This window comes from Cherax quadricarinatus, chromosome 68 (genome assembly GCF_038502225.1).
Source record: "Cherax quadricarinatus isolate ZL_2023a chromosome 68, ASM3850222v1, whole genome shotgun sequence".
Taxonomy (NCBI): domain Eukaryota; kingdom Metazoa; phylum Arthropoda; class Malacostraca; order Decapoda; family Parastacidae; genus Cherax; species Cherax quadricarinatus.
The window spans coordinates 21,200,143-21,223,371 of record NC_091359.1 but is presented as its reverse complement, the minus strand read 5'-3'; the positions used below and the strand labels follow the sequence as shown (position 1 = coordinate 21,223,371).

At 39.3% G+C, this 23,229-nt stretch overlaps 1 protein-coding gene across 5 annotated transcripts in view; it reads left to right on the top strand.

Annotated features, from left to right (window-relative positions):
* The window catches only part of LOC128697708 (glycerol-3-phosphate acyltransferase 3-like), a 125,719-nt gene that overhangs the window by 35,806 nt on the left and 66,684 nt on the right, over window positions 1–23,229 (top strand). For all 5 annotated transcript variants that reach the window (XM_053789556.2, XM_053789554.2, XM_053789555.2 and 2 more), the window contains 2 exons: window positions 2,954–3,069; window positions 9,969–10,077. In XM_053789556.2, the coding sequence (XP_053645531.1) occupies window positions 2,954–3,069; window positions 9,969–10,077 (225 nt within the window). The remainder of the gene's footprint in view (window positions 1–2,953; window positions 3,070–9,968; window positions 10,078–23,229) is intronic.

Sequence of the window (23,229 nt, the reverse complement as noted above, 5' to 3'; positions counted from 1 at the left end):
AAACCCGCTCAACGCTGTTCGTCTGAGACGTGTCTATGTGTGGCCTGAGCCACACTCACATGTTCCGCCGGTGGCATTGTTTACTAGCCAGCCTCTGCGGTAACATCCAAGCATACAATCGGAACATTTCGTATTATTACAGTGTTTTTGGTGATTTTATCTGCAAAATAAGTGACCATGGGCCCCAAGAAAGCTTCTAGTGCCAACCCTACAGCAATAAGGGTGAGAATTACTATAGAGATGAAGAAAAAGATCATTGATAAGTATGTAAGTGGAGTGCATGTCTCCGAGCTGGCCAGGTTGTATAATAAACCCCAATCAACCATCGCTACTATTGGTGGTACAGCTGCTGCTGCTGCTGTACCACCGTCAGCTGCTGCTGCACTGTCAGCTGCTGCTGCTGTTGTACCACCGTCAGCTGCTGCTGCTGCTGCTGCTGTACTACCGTCAGCTGCTGCTGCTGCTGTAGTACCGTCTGCTGCTGCTGTAGCATCATCTGCTGCTGCTGTAGCATCGTCTGCTGCTGCTGTAGCATCGTCTGCTGCTGCTGTAGCACTGTCAGCTGCTGCTGCTATTGTACCACCGTCAGCTGCTGCTGCTGCTGCTGCTGTAGTACCGTCTGCTGCTGCTGTAGCATCGTCTGCTGCTGCTGTAGCATCGTCTGCTGCTGCTGTAGCACTGTCAGCTGCTGCTGCTGTTGTACCACTGTCAGCTGCTGCTGCTGCTGCTGTAGTACTGTCTGCTGCTGCTGTAGTACCGTCTGCTGCTGCTGTAGTACCGTCTGCTGCTGCTGTAGCATCGTCTGCTGCTGCTGTAGCACTGTCAGCTGCTGCTGCTGTTGTACCACCGTCAGCTGCTGCTGCTGTAGTACCGTCTGCTGCTGCTGTAGTACCGTCTGCTGCTGCTGTAGCATCGTCTGCTGCTGCTGTAGCACTGTCAGCTGCTGCTGCTGTTGTACCACCGTCAGCTGCTGCTGCTGCTGCTGTAGTACCGTCTGCTGCTGCTGTAGTACCGTCTGCTGCTCCTGTAGCATCGTCTGCTGCTGCTGTAGCACTGTCAGCTGCTGCTGCTGCTGCTGCTGTAGCACCGTTGTTGGTGTGGCTTATTGAGAATACCAAGAAACAATTAACCCCAGAGGATTTGCCACCCAGGATAACCCAAAAAAGTCAGTATCATCGAAGACTCTAACTTATTTCCATTGGGGTCCTTAATCTTGTCTCCCAGGATGCAACCCACACCAGTCGACTAACACCCAGGTGAACAGGGAAAAATGCCTGGAACTAGTGCTCATATTGGTGAATTTAAAGCCAGCAAAGGTTGGTTTGAGAGATTTAAGAATCGTAGTGACATACACAGTGTGATAAGGCCTGTTCTGGAAGAAAATGCCAAACAGGACCTACAGTACTCAGGAGGAAAAGGCACTCCCAGGACACAGTGTCTCATCAGTCATTGCTGCATCTTCAATAAAGGTAAGTGTCATTTATTCTTCATTTAGTAGAGTAGTACATGCACAATATATATTGTGCATGTACTACTCTACTATTGTGCATGTATCCTTCTCTTTGTGTGTAGGAAAATGTATATTTCATGTGGTAATTTTTTTTTTCATACTTTTGGGTGTCTTGCACGGATTAATTTGATTTCCATTATTTCTTATGGGGAAAATTCATTGGCATAACGATAATTTCGCATAACAGTGAGCTCTCTTGCACGGATTAATATCGCTATGCGGGGGTCCACTGTAATGTAGATCTTAATATTACGGATTGCGAAAAAGATTTAGGAGTTCTGGCTAGCAGTAATCTGAAACCAAGACAACAGTGCATAAGTGTTCGCAATAAAGCTAATAGAATCCTTGGCTTTATATCAAGAAGCATAAATAATAGGAGTCCTCAGGTTGTTCTTCAACTCTATACATCCTTGGTTAGGCCTCATTTAGATTATGCTGCACAGTTTTGGTCACCGTCTTACAGAATGGATATAAATGCTCTGGAAAATGTACAAAGGAGGATGACAAAGTTGATCCCATGTATCAGAAACCTTCCCTATGAGGATAGACTAAGGGCCCTGAATCTTCACTCTCTAGAAAGACGTAGAATTAGGGGGGATATGATTGAGGTGTATAAATGGAAGACAGGAATAAATAAAGGGGATGTAAATAGTGTGCTGAAAATATCTAGCCTAGACAGGACTCGCAGCAATGGTTTTAAGTTAGAAAAATTCAGATTCTGGAAGGATATAGGAAAGTACAGTGGACCCCCGCTTAACGATCACCTCCAAATGCGACCAATTATGTAAGTGTATTTATGTAAGTGCGTTTGTACGTGTATGTTTGGGGGTCTGAAATGGACTAATCTACTTCACAATATTCCTTATGGGAAAAAATTCGGTCAGTACTGGCACCTTAACATACTACTGGAATGAAAAAAGTTCGTTAACCGGGGGTCCACTGTACTGGTTTGGTAATAGAGTTGTGGATGAGTGGAACAAACTCCCAAGTACAGTTATAGAGGCCAGAACATTGTGTAGCTTTAAAAATAGGTTGGATAAATACATGAGTGGGTGTGGGTGGGTGAGTTGGACCTGATTAGCTTGTGCTACCAGGATGGTTGCCGTGTTCCTCCCTTAAGTCAAGGTGACCTGACCTGACTAGGTTGGGTACATTGGCTTAAGCCGGTAGGAGACTTGGACCTGCCTCGCATGGGCCAGTAGGCCTGCTGCAGTGTTCCTTCGTTCTTATGTTCTTATGTCTGTCTAATTTTTTTTGTAAATAGAATTGGTATTTAATTTTTATTTACAGTAACAGAAGAACAAACAGAATGAGAGTAATATTTAAGAAGTGCATTATTTTAAAAAGCATGTACTGTATGTTCTATATCATGCTGCATCTATATCTAAGATTTTTTTTCCAGTTTTTTTCTTGGTAATTCCTAATATAAAGCTCATCCAACAGGTTGGCCAGAAACAAGATGGATTTTTGAAAATCTTTATGACAGCATTGAGCAGAGCTTCAACCCATATTTGGTTCGAGCGTTCTGATGCCAAGGATAGGTCACTTGTTGTGAAAAGGTAATTTTTATTAGTACAGTAAACCTTCCATATAATGGACTGATTAGATAAGATAGATAAGATAAAAGTTCATTTCTTTGTAAAGGTTACAATGTGTAATTACAATTTTGATTTGCTAAGTACGTACAAAGATAGCCACTATCATGCCAGGGCACGTTGGGCAGACTAATCCTAATACATAGTAACTAATTAAAACTAGACAAGATAATAAGTACATAGTAACTATACTTAAAACTAGACAAGAAGTAGTGGTTAACTGTTTTACAATTTTATTTAACCCTTTCAGGGTCCATGCCGTAGATCTACGGTTTTACGTTCAGGGTCCAAACCGTAGATCTACGCCATGAGTTCAGCTCACTCTGATAAGCTGTGAGTGGTAAATTTGGGCCTAGATATGAGAGAATACATCTATGTGGTATGTGTGCACAACATAAAACAAATCCTGCAACACACAGTGTATAATGAGAAAAAACTGAGACCGTGATTTTCGATTAAAACAGCGACTTTGCAGTGTTTTTTGTATGTTTTTTATAGTTGTATTTGTGATTTCTTGGTCTCATTTGATAGAATGGAAGATATATTACAGAAATAGACTTGATTTTGATTGGTTTTAGCACTGGAAATGGCTTGAAATTGAGCTCAAAGTAGTGGAAATGTTAAATTTTTGTCGATGTTCAAGAGTAAACAAACGACCTCACATGTCTAATACACGCCAGCTTGTGGGTCAAATATACATTCACAAATGTGGTGATGATAGTTATACAATTATTACAGTATTGCATAACAGTAAATCTTCTATTTTTTGGTTTGAATAAAAATTCATTATGTGAATAAAAAATCAAAATGGAATTCATTTGTAAAGCCTCAAAACGTAACTAATGAACAGAGGAAATGTTAGTTTAGTGCCAGGAATGTCTGCATTATTTATTCTGGACCCTATTTTGAAATTGGAATATTTTGAACTTTGCATTAAATTGGCCAAATTACCAATTTCCAATCACTTTATTTTGTAGTTGAAACAGTTGACTGGGCGATTTCTTGTGCTCAATCGATAGAATAGAAGTAATACTAGTGAAATAGCTAAGAATTTGGTCGACTGGAATAATGTAATTGGCTGAAAATGGGATCCAAAGTCAGCAAAATCACTGATTCGTAAATATCGCTGACACATCAAAATTCGCGAGAGCATAATTTCGTCAATTTTCCATCAAATTTTGTACTTTTTGTTTTATTACCTTCAGAAAAAGATTCTCTACCATTTCATAAGAAAAAATAACAAAATTTTTTTTTGAAAATTCTTGGACCCTGGTGCACACTTTGAAATTTGGCCTCTGGACCCTGAAAGGGTTAAACTTAATACAAATGTGAGGTAGTAAGGTGAAGTAGGGTTCAGTAAAATAATCTTGAAATTTCACACAAAATCTACATTACAAGTAATGGTTCAGGTGGTAATATTTTATGGATTGGCAGAATTTAAAGCCTAGAGGTCACATAAAACTAATTAGCAGATGTTTTGGTTGATTTGGTTAATGTTAAGAGATGAGATGATTTTTTAGCAAAGTCCTAAATTTATAAGTTGTTAGGGGATCCTTGACCTGTTCTGGTAGCGAGTTCCAGATCTTTGAGCCCTTTATGTGCATAGCATTCTTGCATAATGAGAGACTGACTCGAGGGATGTTGAAAAGTGCCTTATGCCTTGTATTGTGCCTGTGCATTCTGTTGTAACTGTCAGGGAGTAGCTTTAGGGGAGGGTTTACAGTGGAGTTTAATGTTCTGTATATGTAGTAGGCACAATAATGTGAGTATGTCTTGTATACTTAGCAAGTTGAGTCTTTTGAAAAGTGGTGAAGAGGATGGCTGGTAATGGCAGTTGCTGTGATAGTAATAATGGACAGTTCTGTAACCAACAGACTTTGTCTGTTGCTTCCAAATCAACTGATCCAGGGGATTTTATTATGCATATCAGAAATCTTTCCTATGAGGATAAACTGAGGGCATTGAATCTACACTTTCTGGAAAGGCATAGAATTAGGGGAGCTGTGATTAAGGTGTATAAATGGAAGAAAGGAGTAAATAAAGGGGATATAAATAACGTTAAAAATATCTAACCAAGACAGAAGTCACAATAATGGGTTGAAGTTGGAAAATTATGATTTAGAAAGGATCGGAAAGTACTGGTTAGATAATAGTTGTGAGTAGCACAAACTCCCGAGTAACATCATTGAACATTAAAATGGTATAAAATACTGACAGGTTGTTAGGTAAGACACATATGCAACAGTTAGGTATCTTTATTTCGACATAAAGATACCTAACTGTTGCATGTGTGTCTTACCTAACAACCTGTCGGTATTTTATACCATTTTAATGTTCACTCTATCAGACACTGCAACACCAGGGTATCTTGGTACAGACCTGAAATCAACTTTGTCAACTTCTACTAGTGAGAATGGCTGGATTTGAGAGGGACCTGACCTTCCAAGACAACATTCTTACATCTACTAGTGGCCTACATCTCGCCTCCTGGTGGTATATAGGCTCCATCCTGTCACTTCAGCTCCATATTGTTTCAGACTATGGAACAATACTCTTCTCCAGACTGAGGGACTGACCACCTCAAAACTTCAAGGGTGATGGACTGATTACATCGTCTTCAAGTATCTTCTGCTTCTATCAACTTTTCTGTACTCGACTGAAGAAGCCTACTGTGTAGGCGAAACGTTTCGAAATAAAGATACCTAACTGTTGCATTTTTTTTTTTTTTTCGAAATAAAGATACCTAACTGTTGCATATGTGTCTTACCTAACAACATCATTGAAGCAAAAACCTTACATAGCTGTAGTAATAGGTTGAAGTGAGTGAGTGAGTGCGAGTTTGACTAAGTAAGTAAGTTTATTCAGGTATACACAATACAGTTACATATACAGGAGGGCCCCACTTTACGGCGTTTCGCTTTACGGCGTTCCGCTAATACGGACATTTCAAATTATGACCAAAACTCGCTATACGGCTCCCCCCACCTGTCTTTCTAATACGGTCACAGCGGCCCACCGAGTTTGTTTACATTCTCCCTGAGCACATCTCCTTATTATGTCTGGAAACTTTCCAAAATTTCAAGTGTTTTAAAGTTATTGTATATTTTATATGTATTGTACTTGATAATTAAACTTGTGTACACCTGTACCTAAATAAACTTACACACTGTGCTGGCATGTAGGTACACATTAAAATCACTAAGAGTCTCTCTACTCTTGATGCAATAATAATAATAATAATAATAATAATTATAATAATAATATAATAATAGTAATAATAATAATCTCTTGGGCGCATTAATGTCGCATATTACGTTAATATAGACATTTCCCTTAATCTATCTATGATATTTTTTTCAAAATTATATAAGAAACACATTATGTAACACACAAACATGATACATGCACCCACAGTATAAAAATTTATACAAATATATATGAGATGTTTACCAAACGGTTTGTAGAAGTGTCGGAAGAATTACGTTTTCTCTAGCCCGTCACCTGTTACTAGGGATAACTGTAGAAAAATATTCCTTTCGTATGCCTTCACTTTATAGCTATAATTCTGTACTAACTTGTACACAGTGTAAGAGTATTTGTTTCGTGATTTAATTATTATAATAATAATAAAAATATTATAAGGTAAAAGTTTCACAAACTCTTACAAATGTACATGAATGAACTAAAACTGGACACGTATTAATACCGTCTATTTCGCCTGACCGAGTGATCGTCCACAACCTGTTCAGTTTGTTTGTTTATGCTGTCTGAGCTCGGTGTATCATTAAATGTTGTATATTACGTTAATATACACATTTTCATTAATCCATCCGTGATATTTTTTTCAAAATTATATAATAAACACGATACATAACATAAATACAGTCGTCCCTCAATAATCATCCGGCCTGAAAGTCGTCCATTTCGGAAATAGTCCTGTTTTTTCGTCAAAATATTGGCTCGCAAATGGTCCGGTAACTCGCTAATAGTCCTAATAGTCCTTCGTCCCGGTCGCGTACTCACGCTCTGAGCTGCCTTGGCCTTTCCTTCCCAGCCAGTGTGCCATTGTTTACCAGTGAGTGATGGTCCCCTCACATGCTCCTATGAAATATTTCATAATATTCCATTGATTTTAGTGCTTGCAAGTGCTAAATAAGCTACCATGGCTCCAAATAAAGCTTCTAGAGCCAGCCCTTTGGTAAAGAATGTGAGAAACACATAATTTATGAAAAAAGTTTGTAGAAAAATACAAAGATGGTGGTGGTAGAGTGGAAGCAGTTGTGATAGTGGTTGATGAACATAAGAAATGAGGATCACTGCAGCAGGCCTGTTGGCCCATACTCGGCAGGTCCTTTACAATTCATCCCACTAAGGAAACATTTTCCCAACCCAGTCCTCAATGCTACCCAAGAAATAAGCTCTGATAACTCTATCCACTCATTTGCAAGTCCCAAATGAGAGTTGTTGGAGTTATATAGGGCTACAAAAACCACCGCCGACTCAGCTGCTGCTTCACCACCATTATGGACGGCTTACGCTCAGTGGCCCTTATATACCCAACAACAACACAACACAACACCTCTCGTGACATACATAATGACTTATTTTATTCATTCTAGAGTATATTCCATGTTTCTATGTTATTAATATTGTTTATTATGTCATATTAGTTGAATTGTGATAGATAAATAAGCCATAGAGTTGATATTAGTGTCATATTCTCCAACAATAAACTTGCCATCCCTCCCTCACACAAACAAATAGCCAATAAGAACATAACAATGGAACAACACTGCAGGTCTACTGGCCCATACAAGGCAGGTCCTTATAAAAATGACCTCCACCCAAAGCTACCCAAGAATTTACTCCCGTACCCAATGACACAAATCAAACTCAGCTCCTCCAACTCGTATATTTGTCCAATCTCTTCTTAAAGCTACCCAAGGTCCTAGCCTCGATCACCCTACTGGTAAGTGTGATGTTAAATAAGAACTTAAGAAAGTAGGAACACTGGAACAGGCCTGCTGGCCCATACTAGGCCGGTCCTTCACAAATCCAACCCACTAACAGAACAAATGCTACCCAAGCAATAAACTCAGGTGCAAGTCCGACTCAAATCCAACCCCTTTCACTCGTGTATTTATCCAACCTAAATTTGAAACTACTCAATGTTTTAGCTTCGATCACCCTACTAGGCAGACCGTTCCACTCATCAACTACCCCTATTACCAATGTTCATTTATACATTTTATTAGTGCCCTAGAGTCCTTATGGAGTGGGATTCCCCTTCCAAATAACCTCTCTTCCCTCTCTCCTCCTCCCTGTCTTCCATTCATCAACAGCAGCCTTCAATAAAGGTAACTGTCATGTTGAATGTTCATTCTTTTGTGCATGTAAATCTATCTTTTAGGTAAAAAAAAAAAAATTGTTGATACTTCTGGGTGCCTGGAACGAATTAATTGGATTTACATTATTTCTTATGGGGAAAATTGATTCGAAAATCGTCCATTTCGATAATAGTCCCACTTCCAGGAACGGATTATGGACGATTATTGAGGGACCACTGTACATATATGTAACCTGACTAATTAATCCTTCTCAGCAGATAACCTCAGTGTGGAATATAAGGAATGCTTTTTGTCCTTCCCAAGCATAGCCAATAATACAACAGGTGCTAGAATTACACAAGGGTTTCATTCCAGTAGATAAGGTAGATAAACTTTCTCAAGAAGTCACATTACAGTTACAATAGTAGATTATCAGTGTACAGTGTATATACTGTATCTTACAATAAAGAGCCCATGATTATACACAGTATTTTGGGTAGTCTTAAGCTAAGATTAATATTAACACTTTCATGGTCCAAGGCCAAAATCTGACGTGGTGCCCCAATGTCCAAGAATTTAAAAAAAAAAAACAAAAAAAAAAAAAAATATTTTTTTCTTATGAAATGGTAGAGAATCTTTTTGTGAAGGTAATAAAACAAAAAGTACGAAATTTGATGGAAAATTGATGAAACTATGCTCTCGCGAATTTTGATGTGTCAGCGATATTTACGAACTGGCAATTTTGCCGACTTTGACTCCCATTTTAGGCCAATTACATTATTCCATTCGACCAAATTCTTAGCTATTTCACTAGTATTACTTCTATTCTATCGATTGAGCACAAGAAATCACCAAGTCAACTATTTCAACTACAAAATAAAGTGATTGGACATAGGTTATAGGACATTCTGGCAGGATGACACTACCAGTGGTATCAAAAATGAAAGGATGTTGCACAAATGTTACAGACCGGGCCGCGGGGGCATTGACCCCCGGAACTCTCTCCAGGTAAACTCCAGGTAAACACGTTATTATTGAGGTTTTTGATATTTCCTCGACCACTTGTGGCCACATTCATCACTTTTCTCTTAAAAGGGGAGTGTTAATATGACATGACATCAGTGAATCCCTGGTGTTTGCCATGCTATTTGCTCTAGCTGGCGCTCAATTGAATTGGTGCTCCCACAAGGTACTAAGTGGTCCCAGATTTTTTTAATACTGCACACACTGAGTGTTAAGACCCATTCTATACTGACCAGGCATCTCAGGCCAATCATGCCAGATTTGGAGGCAGGAAAAATAAAACGTTGATTTATGTTTGGAGTGCTAGCAGTACTAACATAGATCTACGTTTAGACAGTTTAAGGGTTAATATCATAACTTGAGAGAGAGAGAGAGAATTTTGGCATTTCCTCATCTTGCATGTTTTTACATGTATATTTATTTACTTACATTGCTATCTTATAAACTTCTTAGTTTAGCACCTCGTCTTTTTTTCACAAACATTTGAAGTTAGATTTACAATACAATTTTCAGATTAAAGGAACATGCCTGCAACAGTGTTCTTCCACCCATCCTCATCTACCCTGAGGGTGTGTGTGTCAACAACACTACAGTGGTGCAGTTTAAGAAAGGAGCATTTGAGGTCAGTTTAATGCATCAATATCATCATCATTGTCATTATTCTCAAATCACAAGTCAGCTGTGACCTGACTTGTCCAGGGTGGACCGAAGCACCATCGTAAGTTTCCTTTCCTAAGTGCCAACATTGGTCCAGGGTGGACCAAAAGTTGTTGTAAGTATCCTTTCCTAAGTGCCAACAGTGGTCCAGGGTGGACCAAAAGTTGGCGTAAGTATCCTTTCCTAAGTGCTGGTTATTTGTGAATTGTTCCAGCCACAGTGTTGACTTTTTATTCTTCAACATTCATATTCTTTGATGAAATTTGTATAATATTGACAAGTTAATGAATAAGTCATAACATTATTTATTTGCTTTTTAATCTGTTTGAATTTAAGTTTTAATTGAACATTAAATTTTAATTTAATATGACTGGGTTGCTTAAATGTGCGTGGATGTAGTGCAGATGACAAGAAACAGATGATTGCTGATGTTATGAATGAAAAGAAGTTGGATGTCCTGGCCCTAAGCGAAACAAAGCTGAAGGGGGTAGGAGAGTTTCAGTGGGGGGAAATAAATGGGATTAAATCTGGAGTATCTGAGAGAGTTAGAGCAAAGGAAGGGGTAGCAGTAATGTTAAATGATCAGTTATGGAAGGAGAAAAGAGAATATGAATGTGTAAATTCAAGAATTATGTGGATTAAAGTAAAGGTTGGATGCGAGAAGTGGGTCATAATAAGCGTGTATGCACCTGGAGAAGAGAGGAATGCAGAGGAGAGAGAGAGATTTTGGGAGATGTTAAGTGAATGTATAGGAGCCTTTGAACCAAGTGAGAGAGTAATTGTGGTAGGGGACTTGAATGCTAAAGTAGGAGAAACTTTTAGAGAGGGTGTGGTAGGTAAGTTTGGGGTGCCAGGTGTAAATGATAATGGGAGCCCTTTGATTGAACTTTGTATAGAAAGGGGTTTAGTTATAGGTAATACATATTTTAAGAAAAAGAGGATAAATAAGTATACACGATATGATGTAGGGCGAAATGACAGTAGTTTGTTGGATTATGTATTGGTAGATAAAAGACTGTTGAGTAGACTTCAGGATGTACATGTTTATAGAGGGGCCACAGATATATCAGATCACTTTCTAGTTGTAGCTACACTGAGAGTAAAAGGTAGATGGGATACAAGGAGAATAGAAGCATCAGGGAAGAGAGAGGTGAAGGTTTATAAACTAAAAGAGGAGGCAGTTAGGGTAAGATATAAACAGCTATTGGAGGATAGATGGGCTAATGAGAGCATAGGCAATGGGGTCGAAGAGGTATGGGGTAGGTTTAAAAATGTGGTGTTAGAGTGTTCAGCAGAAGTTTGTGGTTACAGGAAAGTGGGTGCAGGAGGGAAGAGGAGCGATTGGTGGAATGATGATGTAAAGAGAGTAGTAAGGGAGAAAAAGTTAGCATATGAGAAGTTTTTACAAAGTAGAAGTGATGCAAGGAGGGAAGAGTATATGGAGAAAAAGAGAGAAGTTAAGAGAGTGGTGAAGCAATGTAAAAAGAGAGCAAATGAGAGAGTGGGTGAGATGTTATCAACAAATTTCGTTGAAAATAAGAAAAAGTTTTGGAGTGAGATTAACAAGTTAAGAAAGCCTAGAGAACAAATGGATTTGTCAGTTAAAAATAGGAGAGGAGAGTTATTAAATGGAGAGTTAGAGGTATTGGGAAGATGGAAGGAATATTTTGAGGAATTGTTAAATGTTGATGAAGATAGGGAAGCTGTGATTTCGTGTATAGGGCAAGGAGGAATAACATCTTGTAGGAGTGAGGAAGAGCCAGTTGTGAGTGTGGGGGAAGTTCGTGAGGCAGTAGGTAAAATGAAAGGGGGTAAGGCAGCCGGGATTGATGGGATAAAGATAGAAATGTTAAAAGCAGGTGGGGATATAGTTTTGGAGTGGTTAGTGCAATTATTTAATAAATGTATGGAAGAGGGTAAGGTACCTAGGGATTGGCAGAGAGCATGCATAGTTCCTTTGTATAAAGGCAAAGGGGATAAAAGAGAGTGCAAAAATTATAGGGGGATAAGTCTGTTGAGTGTACCTGGTAAAGTGTATGGTAGAGTTATAATTGAAAGAATTAAGAGTAAGACGGAGAATAGGATAGCAGATGAACAAGGAGGCTTTAGGAAAGGTAGGGGGTGTGTGGACCAGGTGTTTACAGTGAAACATATAAGTGAACAGTATTTAGATAAGGCTAAAGAGGTCTTTGTGGCATTTATGGATTTGGAAAAGGCGTATGACAGGGTGGATAGGGGGGCAATGTGGCAGATGTTGCAAGTGTATGGTGTAGGAGGTAGGTTACTGAAAGCAGTGAAGAGTTTTTACGAGGATAGTGAGGCTCAAGTTAGAGTATGTAGGAAAGAAGGAAATTTTTTCCCAGTAAAAGTAGGCCTTAGACAAGGATGTGTGATGTCACCGTGGTTGTTTAATATATTTATAGATGGGGTTGTAAGAGAAGTAAATGCGAGGGTCTTGGCAAGAGGCGTGGAGTTAAAAGATAAAGAATCACACACAAAGTGGGAGTTGTCACAGCTGCTCTTTGCTGATGACACTGTGCTCTTGGGAGATTCTGAAGAGAAGTTGCAGAGATTGGTGGATGAATTTGGTAGGGTGTGCAAAAGAAGAAAATTAAAGGTGAATACAGGAAAGAGTAAGGTTATGAGGATAACAAAAAGATTAGGTGATGAAAGATTGAATATCAGATTGGAGGGAGAGAGTATGGAGGAGGTGAACGTATTCAGATATTTGGGAGTGGACGTGTCAGCGGATGGGTCTATGAAAGATGAGGTGAATCATAGAATTGATGAGGGAAAAAGAGTGAGTGGTGCACTTAGGAGTCTGTGGAGACAAAGAACTTTGTCCTTGGAGGCAAAGAGGGGAATGTATGAGAGTATAGTTTTACCAACGCTCTTATATGGGTGTGAAGCGTGGGTGATGAATGTTGCAGCGAGGAGAAGGCTGGAGGCAGTGGAGATGTCATGTCTGAGGGCAATGTGTGGTGTGAATATAATGCAGAGAATTCGTAGTTTGGAAGTTAGGAGGAGGTGCGGGATTACCAAAACTGTTGTCCAGAGGGCTGAGGAAGGGTTGTTGAGGTGGTTCGGACATGTAGAGAGAATGGAGCGAAACAGAATGACTTCAAGAGTGTATCAGTCTGTAGTGGAAGGAAGGCGGGGTAGGGGTCGGCCTAGGAAGGGTTGGAGGGAGGGGGTAAAGGAGGTTTTGTGTGCGAGGGGCTTGGACTTCCAGCAGGCATGCGTGAGCGTGTTTGATAGGAGTGAATGGAGACAAATGGTTTTTAATACTTGACGTGCTGTTGGAGTGTGAGCAAAGTAACATTTATGAAGGGATTCAGGGAAACCGGCAGGCCGGACTTGAGTCCTGGAGATGGGAAGTACAGTGCCTGCACTCTGAAGGAGGGGTGTTAATGTTGCAGTTTAAAAACTGTAGTGTAAAGCACCCTTCTGGCAAGACAGTGATGGAGTGAATGATGGTGAAAGTTTTTCTTTTTCGGGCCACCCTGCCTTGGTGGGAATCGGCCGGTGTGATAATAAAAAAAAAAAAAAAAAAATGACTAATTGCAGATTTTCTCTAAAATTTGTATTATTTGTACTGTTACAGTATAATGCATCATACATTTATGTACATTGTCTTGTATATTTTTTTAATTTTTGTTTTATTAACCCTTTCAGGGTTCGTCCCGTAGATCTACGGCTTTACGTTCAGGGTCCAAACCGTAGATCTACGCCATGAGCTCAGCTCACTCTGATAAACTGTGAATGGTAAATTTGGGCCTAGATATGAGAGAATACATCTATGTGGTATGTGTGCACCACATAAAACAAATCCTGCAGCACACTGTGTATAATGAGAGAAAAAAACTGAGACCATGATTTTCGATTAAAACAGCGACTTTGCAGTGTTTTTTCGTATGTTTTTTATAGTTGTATTTGCGATTTCTTGGTCTCATTTGATAGAATGGAAGACATATTACAGAAATAGAGATGATTTTGATTGGTTTTAGCACTGGAAATAGCTTGAAACTGAGCTCAAAGTAGCGGAAATGTTAAATTTTTGTCGATGTTCAAGACTAAACAAACGACCTCACACATCTAATACACGTCAGCTGGTGGGTGTAATATACATTCACAAATGTGGTGATGATATTTATACAATTATTACAATATTGCATAACAGTAAATCTTTTATTTTTTGGTGTGAATAAAAATTCATTGTGAATAAAAAATTAAAATGGAATTTATTTGTAAAGCCTCAAAACGTAACTAATGAACAGAGAAAATGTTAATTTAGTGCCAGGAATACCTACATTGTTTATTCTGGACCCTATTTTGAAATTGGAATATTTTGAACTTTGTGTTAAATTGGCCAAATTACCAATTTCCGATCACTTTATTTTGTAGTTGAAATAGTTGACTTGGTGATTTCTTGTGCTCAATCGATAGAATAGAAGTAATACTAGTGAAATAGCTAAGAATTTGGTTGACTGGAATAATGTAATTGGCCTAAAATGGGAGTCAAAGTCAGCAAAATTGCCAGTTCGTAAATATCGCTGACACATCAAAATTCGCGAGAGCATAGTTTCATCAATTTTCCATCAAATTTCGTACTTTTTGTTTTATTACCTTCACAAAAAGATTCTCTACCATTTCATAAGAAAAAAATATTTTTTTTTTTTTTTTGTTTTTTTTTTTTAAATTCTTGGACATTGGGGCACCACGTCAGATTTTGGCCTTGGACCATGAAAGTGTTAATATTAATCTTAGCTTAAGACTACCCAAAATACTGTGTATAATCATGGGCTCTTTATTGTAAGATACAGTATATACACTGTACACTGATAATCTACTATTGTAACTGTAATGTGACTTCTTGAGAAAGCTTATCTACCTTATCTACTGGAATGAAACCCTTGTGTAATTCTAGCACCTGTTGTATTATTGGCTATGCTTGGGAAGGACAAAAAGCATTCCTTATATTCCACACTGAGGTTATCTGCTGAGAAGGATTAATTACAGTCAGGTTACATATATGTACAGTGGTCCCTCAATAATTGTCCATAATCCGTTCCTGGAAGTGGGACTATTATCGAAATGGACGATTTTCGAATCAATTTTCCCCATAAGAAATAATGTAAATCCAATTAATTCGTTCCAGGCACCCAGAAGTATCAACAAATTTTTTTTTTTTTACCTAAAAGATAGATTTACATGCACAAAAGAATGAACATTCAACATGACAGTTATCTTTATTGAAGGCTGCTGTTGATGAATGGAAGACAGGGAGGAGGAGAGAGGGAAGAGAGGTTATTTGGAAGGGGAATCCCACTCCATAAGGACTCTAGGGCACTAATAAAATGTATAAATGAACATTGGTAATAGGGGTAGTTGATGAGTGGAACGGTCTGCCTAGTAGGGTGATCGAAGCTAAAACATTGGGTAGTTTCAAATTTAGGTTGGATAAATACACGAGTGAAAGGGGTTGGATTTGAGTCGGACTTGCACCTGAGCTTATTGCTTGGGTAGCATTTGTTCTGTTAGTGGGTTGAATTTGTGAAGGACCGGCCTAAAATGGGCTAACAGGCTTATTGCAGTGTTCCTCCTTTCCAATGTTCTAAAAGCTATGGCTTGGGTAGTTTCAAATTTAGGTTGGATAAGTACACGAGTGAAAGGGGTTGGATTTGAGTTGGACTTGCACCTGAGTTTATTGCTTGGGTAGCATTTGTTCTGTTAGTGGGTTGGATTTGTGAAGGACCGGCCTAGTATGGGCCAGCAGGCCTGTTCCAGTGTTCCTACTTTCTTAAGTTCTTATTTAACATCACACTTACCAGTAGGGTGATCGAGGCTAGGACCTTGGGTAGCTTTAAGAAGAGATTGGACAAATATACGAGTTGGAGGAGCTGAGTTTGATTTGTGTCATTGGGTACGGGAGTAAATTCTTGGGTAGCTTTGGGTGGAGGTCATTTTTATAAGGACCTGCCTTGTATGGGCCAGTAGACCTGCAGTGTTGTTCCATTGTTATGTTCTTATTGGCTATTTGTTTGTGTGAGGGAGGGATGGCAAGTTTATTGTTGGAGAATATGACACTAATATCAACTCTATGGCTTATTTATCTATCACAATTCAACTAATATGACATAATAAACAATATTAATAACATAGAAACATGGAATATACTCTAGAATGAATAAAATAAGTCATTATGTATGTCACGAGAGGTGTTGTGTTGTGTTGTTGTTGGGTATATAAGGGCCACTGAGCGTAAGCCGTCCATAATGGTGGTGAAGCAGCAGCTGAGTCGGCGGTGGTTTTTGTAGCCCTATATAACTCCAACAACTCTCATTTGGGACTTGCAAATGAGTGGATAGAGTTATCAGAGCTTATTTCTTGGGTAGCATTGAGGACTGGGTTGGGAAAATGTTTCCTTAGTGGGATGAATTGTAAAGGACCTGCCGAGTATGGGCCAACAGGCCTGCTGCAGTGATCCTCATTTCTTATGTTCATCAACCACTATCACAACTGCTTCCACTCTACCACCACCATCTTTGTATTTTTCTACAAACTTTTTTCATAAATTATGTGTTTCTCACATTCTTTACCAAAGGGCTGGCTCTAGAAGCTTTATTTGGAGCCATGGTAGCTTATTTAGCACTTGCAAGCACTAAAATCAATGGAATATTATGAAATATTTCATAGGAGCATGTGAGGGGACCATCACTCACTGGTAAACAATGGCACACTGGCTGGGAAGGAAAGGCCGAGGCAGCTCAGAGCGTGAGTACGCGACCGGGACGAAGGACTATTAGGACTATTAGCGAGTTACCGGACCATTTGCGAGCCAATATTTTGACGAAAAAACAGGACTATTTCCGAAATGGACGACTTTCAGGCCGGACGATTATTGAGGGACCACTGTATCTCTAGATTGTTGAGGCAGCATTAGTATAGCAGTAGGCTCTCTTCTCACCCTCTGTTGATGTCCTAACAGGCTTACTTTGCCAACCCTTTTCTGATGGCCCCACCTTTATTGCAGACTCTTTGATTTCTGAACTGACACTGATTTATTTTGCCGATACTTTGAATCAGTGACCTTAACTCTAGTCTTTTGTCTCACCACTTCCACTTCTGCCATGCAGTGTTGTATTGCTTCACAAGGTGGAGAGGAGACCCAAAGCTAGGCTAATGAAGAGGTTCATCTGTAAAGAAATTTTTGTCATTGCAAGGACAAGGAAGAGACATTCCTGTATGGTTGTAACTTAGCATATTGTGTTATTTACTGTATATGACAAGAGTTATAGACTCTTGCTCTTGAGAAGATCTTAGCCTCAGGGTGATGGTGAATTTGAGCTCCCGGGGATAAAACTGGTAAGGTGATCATAGTAAAGGACTGTATGCAGAGTACTCATATGGGGTATGGAAGCAATAGCCAAAAGACATACCCATCCTTACCAGTGTTGTGCCAGAGTTGTGGAAGATGGCTAATGTGGTTCCTATATTCAAATCAGGGGATAAGTCCACTCCTTCAAATTACCGTCCAATAAGCCTGACATCTATAGTGGGCAAGTTATTAGAATCAATTATAGCTGACATTATCAGAAGTCACCTTGAAGAGCATAACTTGATAAATGAATCTCAGCATGGATTCACGAGAGGTCGTTCCTGCCTGACAAACTTATTGACGTTCTTCAATAGAACATTTGAGGCAGTTGACAGTGATAAGGAATATGATATTGTTTATTTGGATTTTAGTAAAGCCTTCGACAGAGTACCTCACAAGAGACTCTTAAGAAAAGTGGCAGCTCATGATATAGGAGGTAAAGTTCTAGCATGGATTGAGGCATGGCTTACCAATAGAAAGCAGAGAGTTACCATTAATGGAGTGAAATCTGAATGGGGATTAGTCACTAGTGGCATTCCACAAGGATCAGTTTTAGGCCCTCTCCTGTTCATAATTTACATTAATGACCTTGATGAAGGGATTACTAGTGACATGAGTAAGTTTGCTGATGATACAAAAATAGGCCGTATAATTCACTCTGAGGAGGATATCAATGAACTCCAGGACGATTTGAACAAATTAATATCTTGGTCTGAAAAATGGCAGATGAAGTTTAATGTGGATAAGTGTAAGGTACTTGCCCTTGGTAATGAAAATAACCCTCAAAGCTATAATCTAGATGAAGTAGAGCTTGGTCATACAGAATGTGAAAAATACTTGGGAGTCATGGTAAGCAGAAATCTAAAGCCAAGACAGCAGTGCCTTAGTGTGCGCAACAAGGCCAACAGATTACTTGGATTTATCTCAAGAAGTATAAGTAACAGAAGTCCAAAAGTTATTTTACAGCTCTATACATCACTAGTGAGGCCTCATTTAGATTATGCTGCTCAGTTTTGGTCCCCTTACTACAGGATGGACATAGACTCATTAGAGAACATACAGAGAAGAATGACTAAAATGATTTACTGTGTAAGGAACCTCCCGTATGAAGATAGACTTAAAGCCTTAAATCTCCACTCTCTGGAGAGGCGTAGAATGAGGGGAGATATCGTTGAAGTGTATAAGTGGATGACGGGCATAAACAAGGGAGACATTAATAAAGTACTGAGGGTGTCGAACCAGGTAAGAACCAGGAATAATGGATTTAAGTTGGATAAATTTAGATTTAGAAAGGACATAGGTAAGTACTGGTTTTCTAACAGAGTTGTAGATGCGTGGAACAGTCTTCCCAGTGGGGTGATAGAGGCTAGGACCTTGGGTAGCTTTAAGAAGAGACTGGACAAATATATGAGTGGGAGGGGCTGGGTTTGATTGGTGTCATGGGGTACGGGAGTTATTTCTTGGGTAGCTTTAGGTAGATGTCGTTTTGATAAGGACCTGCCTCGTATGGGCCAGTAGGCCTTCTGCAGTGTTCCTACATTCTTATGTTCTTATGTTCCCTTGCTGAGTAGGTTAGGAAGTAATATATACTATAACATGCCTAGAGATTACACGAATCTGTTTTTGGTATCTGTAACATTTAAGAAACTTGCCTTCAGGGGATGCCTTTAATGAGAGAAGTCTGTAGCAAAGTTCCCAAGTGACACAAAGGTTTCTCCAGGGCGAATAAAGAAATAAACAATCTTTTTTTCTTTGTGCAGTATACAAAATGTAGTTCACACAATAAAATATTGTTAAGCACAAAAGAAGGCCACTAGCATGCTTGTGGACTTAAGGCACTCCTCCCTCCCACTGATATTACCTCTGTACTTGGCTTAATATCTCTAGAATCTTTATTGGTAATAAAGGATACTGTTCATCAGTAAAATTCTGTATTACACTGATTTCAGTTTTGGTGTATATTTCTCCCTAAAATGATTAAATAAGGCAGGGAAGTAGCTTCTTTGCCAGCTTGGGATTGGATAGTTGGCACTGGGTGAGAACTGTCACTAGATGATGTTGGTGCATCACTGTTATTCATGAATTGGTGAGAAGTAGATGGCTGACACTGAAAAAATATAAAAATATACTTAGCCATCTTCTGAATAGATATACCAGTTTGAGAAAAGCATGTTTAAGTGTCATTTGAATCATTGAAATTTCAGAAACAATCATAATATTGAAAGTTTCAGTCCACACCTAAATCCATGTATATTCAGTTAAATACAATACAATGAACAAGTTTTCGAGCTTAACCCTTTGACTGTATTGGTCATATATATATATCTTACGAGCCAATGTGTTTGACGTATATACAGTGGACCCCTGCCTTACGATATTAATCCGTTCCTGAGAGCTCATCATAAGCCGAAATTATGATAAGGCAAATTAATTTTCCCCATAAGAAATAATGGAAATCAAATTAATCCGTGCAAGACACCCCAAAGTATGAAAAAAAAAAAAATTACCACATGAAATATTAATTTTAATACACACAAACTGAAGAAGGCATGCACAATTACTACTCTACTAAGAATAGAATACATGACACTTACCTTTATTGAAGATCTGGTGATGATTGATAGGATGGGAGGAGGGGAGAGTGTGGAAGTTATTGTTTAGAAGGGGAATCCCCTTCCATTAGTACTTGAGGTAGCAAGTCCTTTTCTGGGGTTACTTCCCTTCTTCTTTTAATGCCACTAGGACCAGCTTGAGAGTCACTGGACCTCTGTCGCACAACAAATTTGTCCACAGAGCTCTGTACCTCCCGTTCCTTTAAGACTTTCCTAAAATGGGCCATAACATTGTCATTGTACAGGTTGCCAACATGGCTTGCAGTAGCTGTGCCAGGGTGATTTTCATCCGCAAAGGTTTGCAGTTCAACCCACTTTGCACACATTTCCTTAATCTTTGAGGTAGGCAACTTCCTCAATTTCTCTCTCCCCTCCTCTGAAGCAGTTTCCTCAGGTCTGGCCTCTTGCTGTTGAAGATGATCTTGCAGCTCATTAGTGGTTAGTTCTTCATTGTCCTCCTCCACCAACTCTTCCACATCATCCCCACTAACCTCCAACCCCAAGGACTTCCCCAATGCCACAGTGGATTCCACAACTGGCATACGCTTCTCAGGGTTAGCCTCAAACCCTTCAAAATCCCTTTCCTCTACACATTCTGGCCACAGTTTCTTCCAAGCAGAGTTCAAGGTCCTCTTAGTCACTCCCTCCCAAGCCTTACCTATAAGGTTACACAACTGAGGATACTAAAGTGATCTTTCCAAAACTCTCAGAGTCAATCGAGTGTCTGAGGTCACTTCAAAGCACTTTTGAAACACAACCTTTATGTAGAATTTTTTGAAGTTTGAAATGACCTGCTGGTCTATGGGCTGCAGGAGAGGAGTGGTATTAGGAGGCAAAAACTTGACCTTAATGAAGCTCATGTCCCCAGAAAGTTGCTCTGCCAAGTCTGAAGGATGACCAGGAGCATTGTCCAATACCAGGAGGCACTTAAGGTCCAATTTCTTTTCCATTAGGTAATTTTTCACATTGGGGGCAAATGCATGGTGTAACCAGTCATAGAAAAAGTCCCTAGTGACCCATGCCTTATTGTTTGCCCTCCACAGCACACAAATTAGCCTTGAGGACATTGTTTTGCCTGAATGCTCTGGGAGTTTCAGAGTGATACACCAATAAAGGCTTCACTTTGCAATCACCACTAGCATTAGCACACATCAGAAGAGTAAGCCTGTCTTTCATAGGCTTATGTCCTGGGAGTGCCTTTTCCTCCTCAGTAATGTAGGTCCTGCTTGGCAATTTCTTCCAAAACAGGCCTGTTTCGTCGCAATTAAACACTTGTTCAGGTTTTGATTTTTCACTGTCTATGTACTCCTTGAATTCCTTCACATATTTTTCAGCCACTTTTTGGTCTGAACTGGCAGCCTCACCATGCCTTATCACACTACGATTCTTAAATCTCTCAAACCAACCTTTGCTGGCCTTAAATTCACTCACATCACTAGTTGCAGACATTTTTCTAATAAATCGTCATGCAACTTTCTAGCCTTTTCACATATGATCGCTTGAGAGATGCTATCTCCTGCTATCTGTTTTTCGTTTATCCACACCAATAACAGTTTCTCAACATCTTCTATCACTTGCAATCTCTGTTTTGTAAACAAACTTGCACCTTTTGCAAGAACTGCTTCCCTGATTGCCGTTTTGTTGGCCAAGATAGTAGCAATGGTCGATTAGGGTTTGGTATACAACCTGGCCAGCTCTGAGACACACACTCCACTTTCGTCCTTAGTAATTATCTCTTTCTGCATTTCCATAGTAATTTTCACCCTTTTTACCACAGGGTTGGCACTAGAAGCTTTCTTGGGGCCCATGGTGACTTATTTTGCAGCTACAAGCACTAAAAACACTGTGATAATATGATATGTACCGAACGTATGCTTAGATGCGACCACACTGGCTGGCTTGTAAACACTGGCACCCAGGGGGCAGCTGAGGCCACGCGTGGGACATGTCCCGGACAAGTCACGTAAGGTGAGTTTTTTATCATGAGGCAAGGCAAAATTTTTGCATTCAAATGCTTCGTATGGTGGATTTAACGTAAGGCAATGCGTTCCTAAGGCGGGGGTCCACTGTATACTCAAAAATTCTAGCGGCTTTAAATCAAGCAGGAGAAAGCTGGTAGGCCCACATGTGAGAGAATGGGTCTGTGTGGTCAGTGTTCTCAGTATAAAAAGAATCCTGCAGCACTCAGTGCATAATGAGAAAAAAAAAACTCCGACCCTGTTTTTGGATTAAAACCCCGATTTTGAGGTGTATTTTCGTATAGTATTTAGGGTTGTATTCTTGTTTTCTTGGTCTCATTTAATAGAATGGAAAACATATTATAGAAATAGAAGTGATTTTGATTGGTTTTGCTATGAAAAGGATCTTGAAATAGAGCTCATAGTGGCAGAAATATTTGATTTTTGCCAATGTTCAAGATTAAACAAATGACGTCATTGTCCGATAAATGTCCAACTAGCCATTCTAATATGCAGTCACAAATGGATTGACATTATTTATACAATTATTACAATATTGCAGTAGTCTGCATAATAGTAAATCTTCTATTTTTTGTGTGAATAAAAATTCAAAATAGAAAGCAAGGGTATTATAACAGGGGCCTGGAGACATGACTGATGAACAGAGAAAATGTTATTTTAGTGCCAGGAATGTCTGCATTGTTCATTCTGGACCCTATTTTGAAATTGGCATATTTTTTAATTTGCACGAAATTGGCCAAATTGCCAATTTCTCACCATGTTATTGGGTAGTTGAAATCGGTAAATGGGCGGTTTCTTGTACTCAATCGATAGAACAAATGGAGTTCTAAAAAATTGCTATGAGTTTGGTGGACTGGAGCAATGGAATTGGTCGAAAATAGGGCTCAAAGTGGGCGAAATCGCTGATGCGTAAATGTCGCTGAGGTCGCTAACTTCTCAAGAGCATAATTCCGTAAGTTTTCCATCAAATTTTGTACTTTTAGTGTCGTTATCATTGGGAAAAGATTCTCTATCATTTCATAAGAAAAAATAATTTTTTTTTTTTTTCAAATATTTTGCAACACCAGGAGACACTTCATGATTTGGGGTTGCAACAGTTAAAGGGTTAAGTACAGTGTGTGTGTCAGATAAATGCAGTGTTAATAACT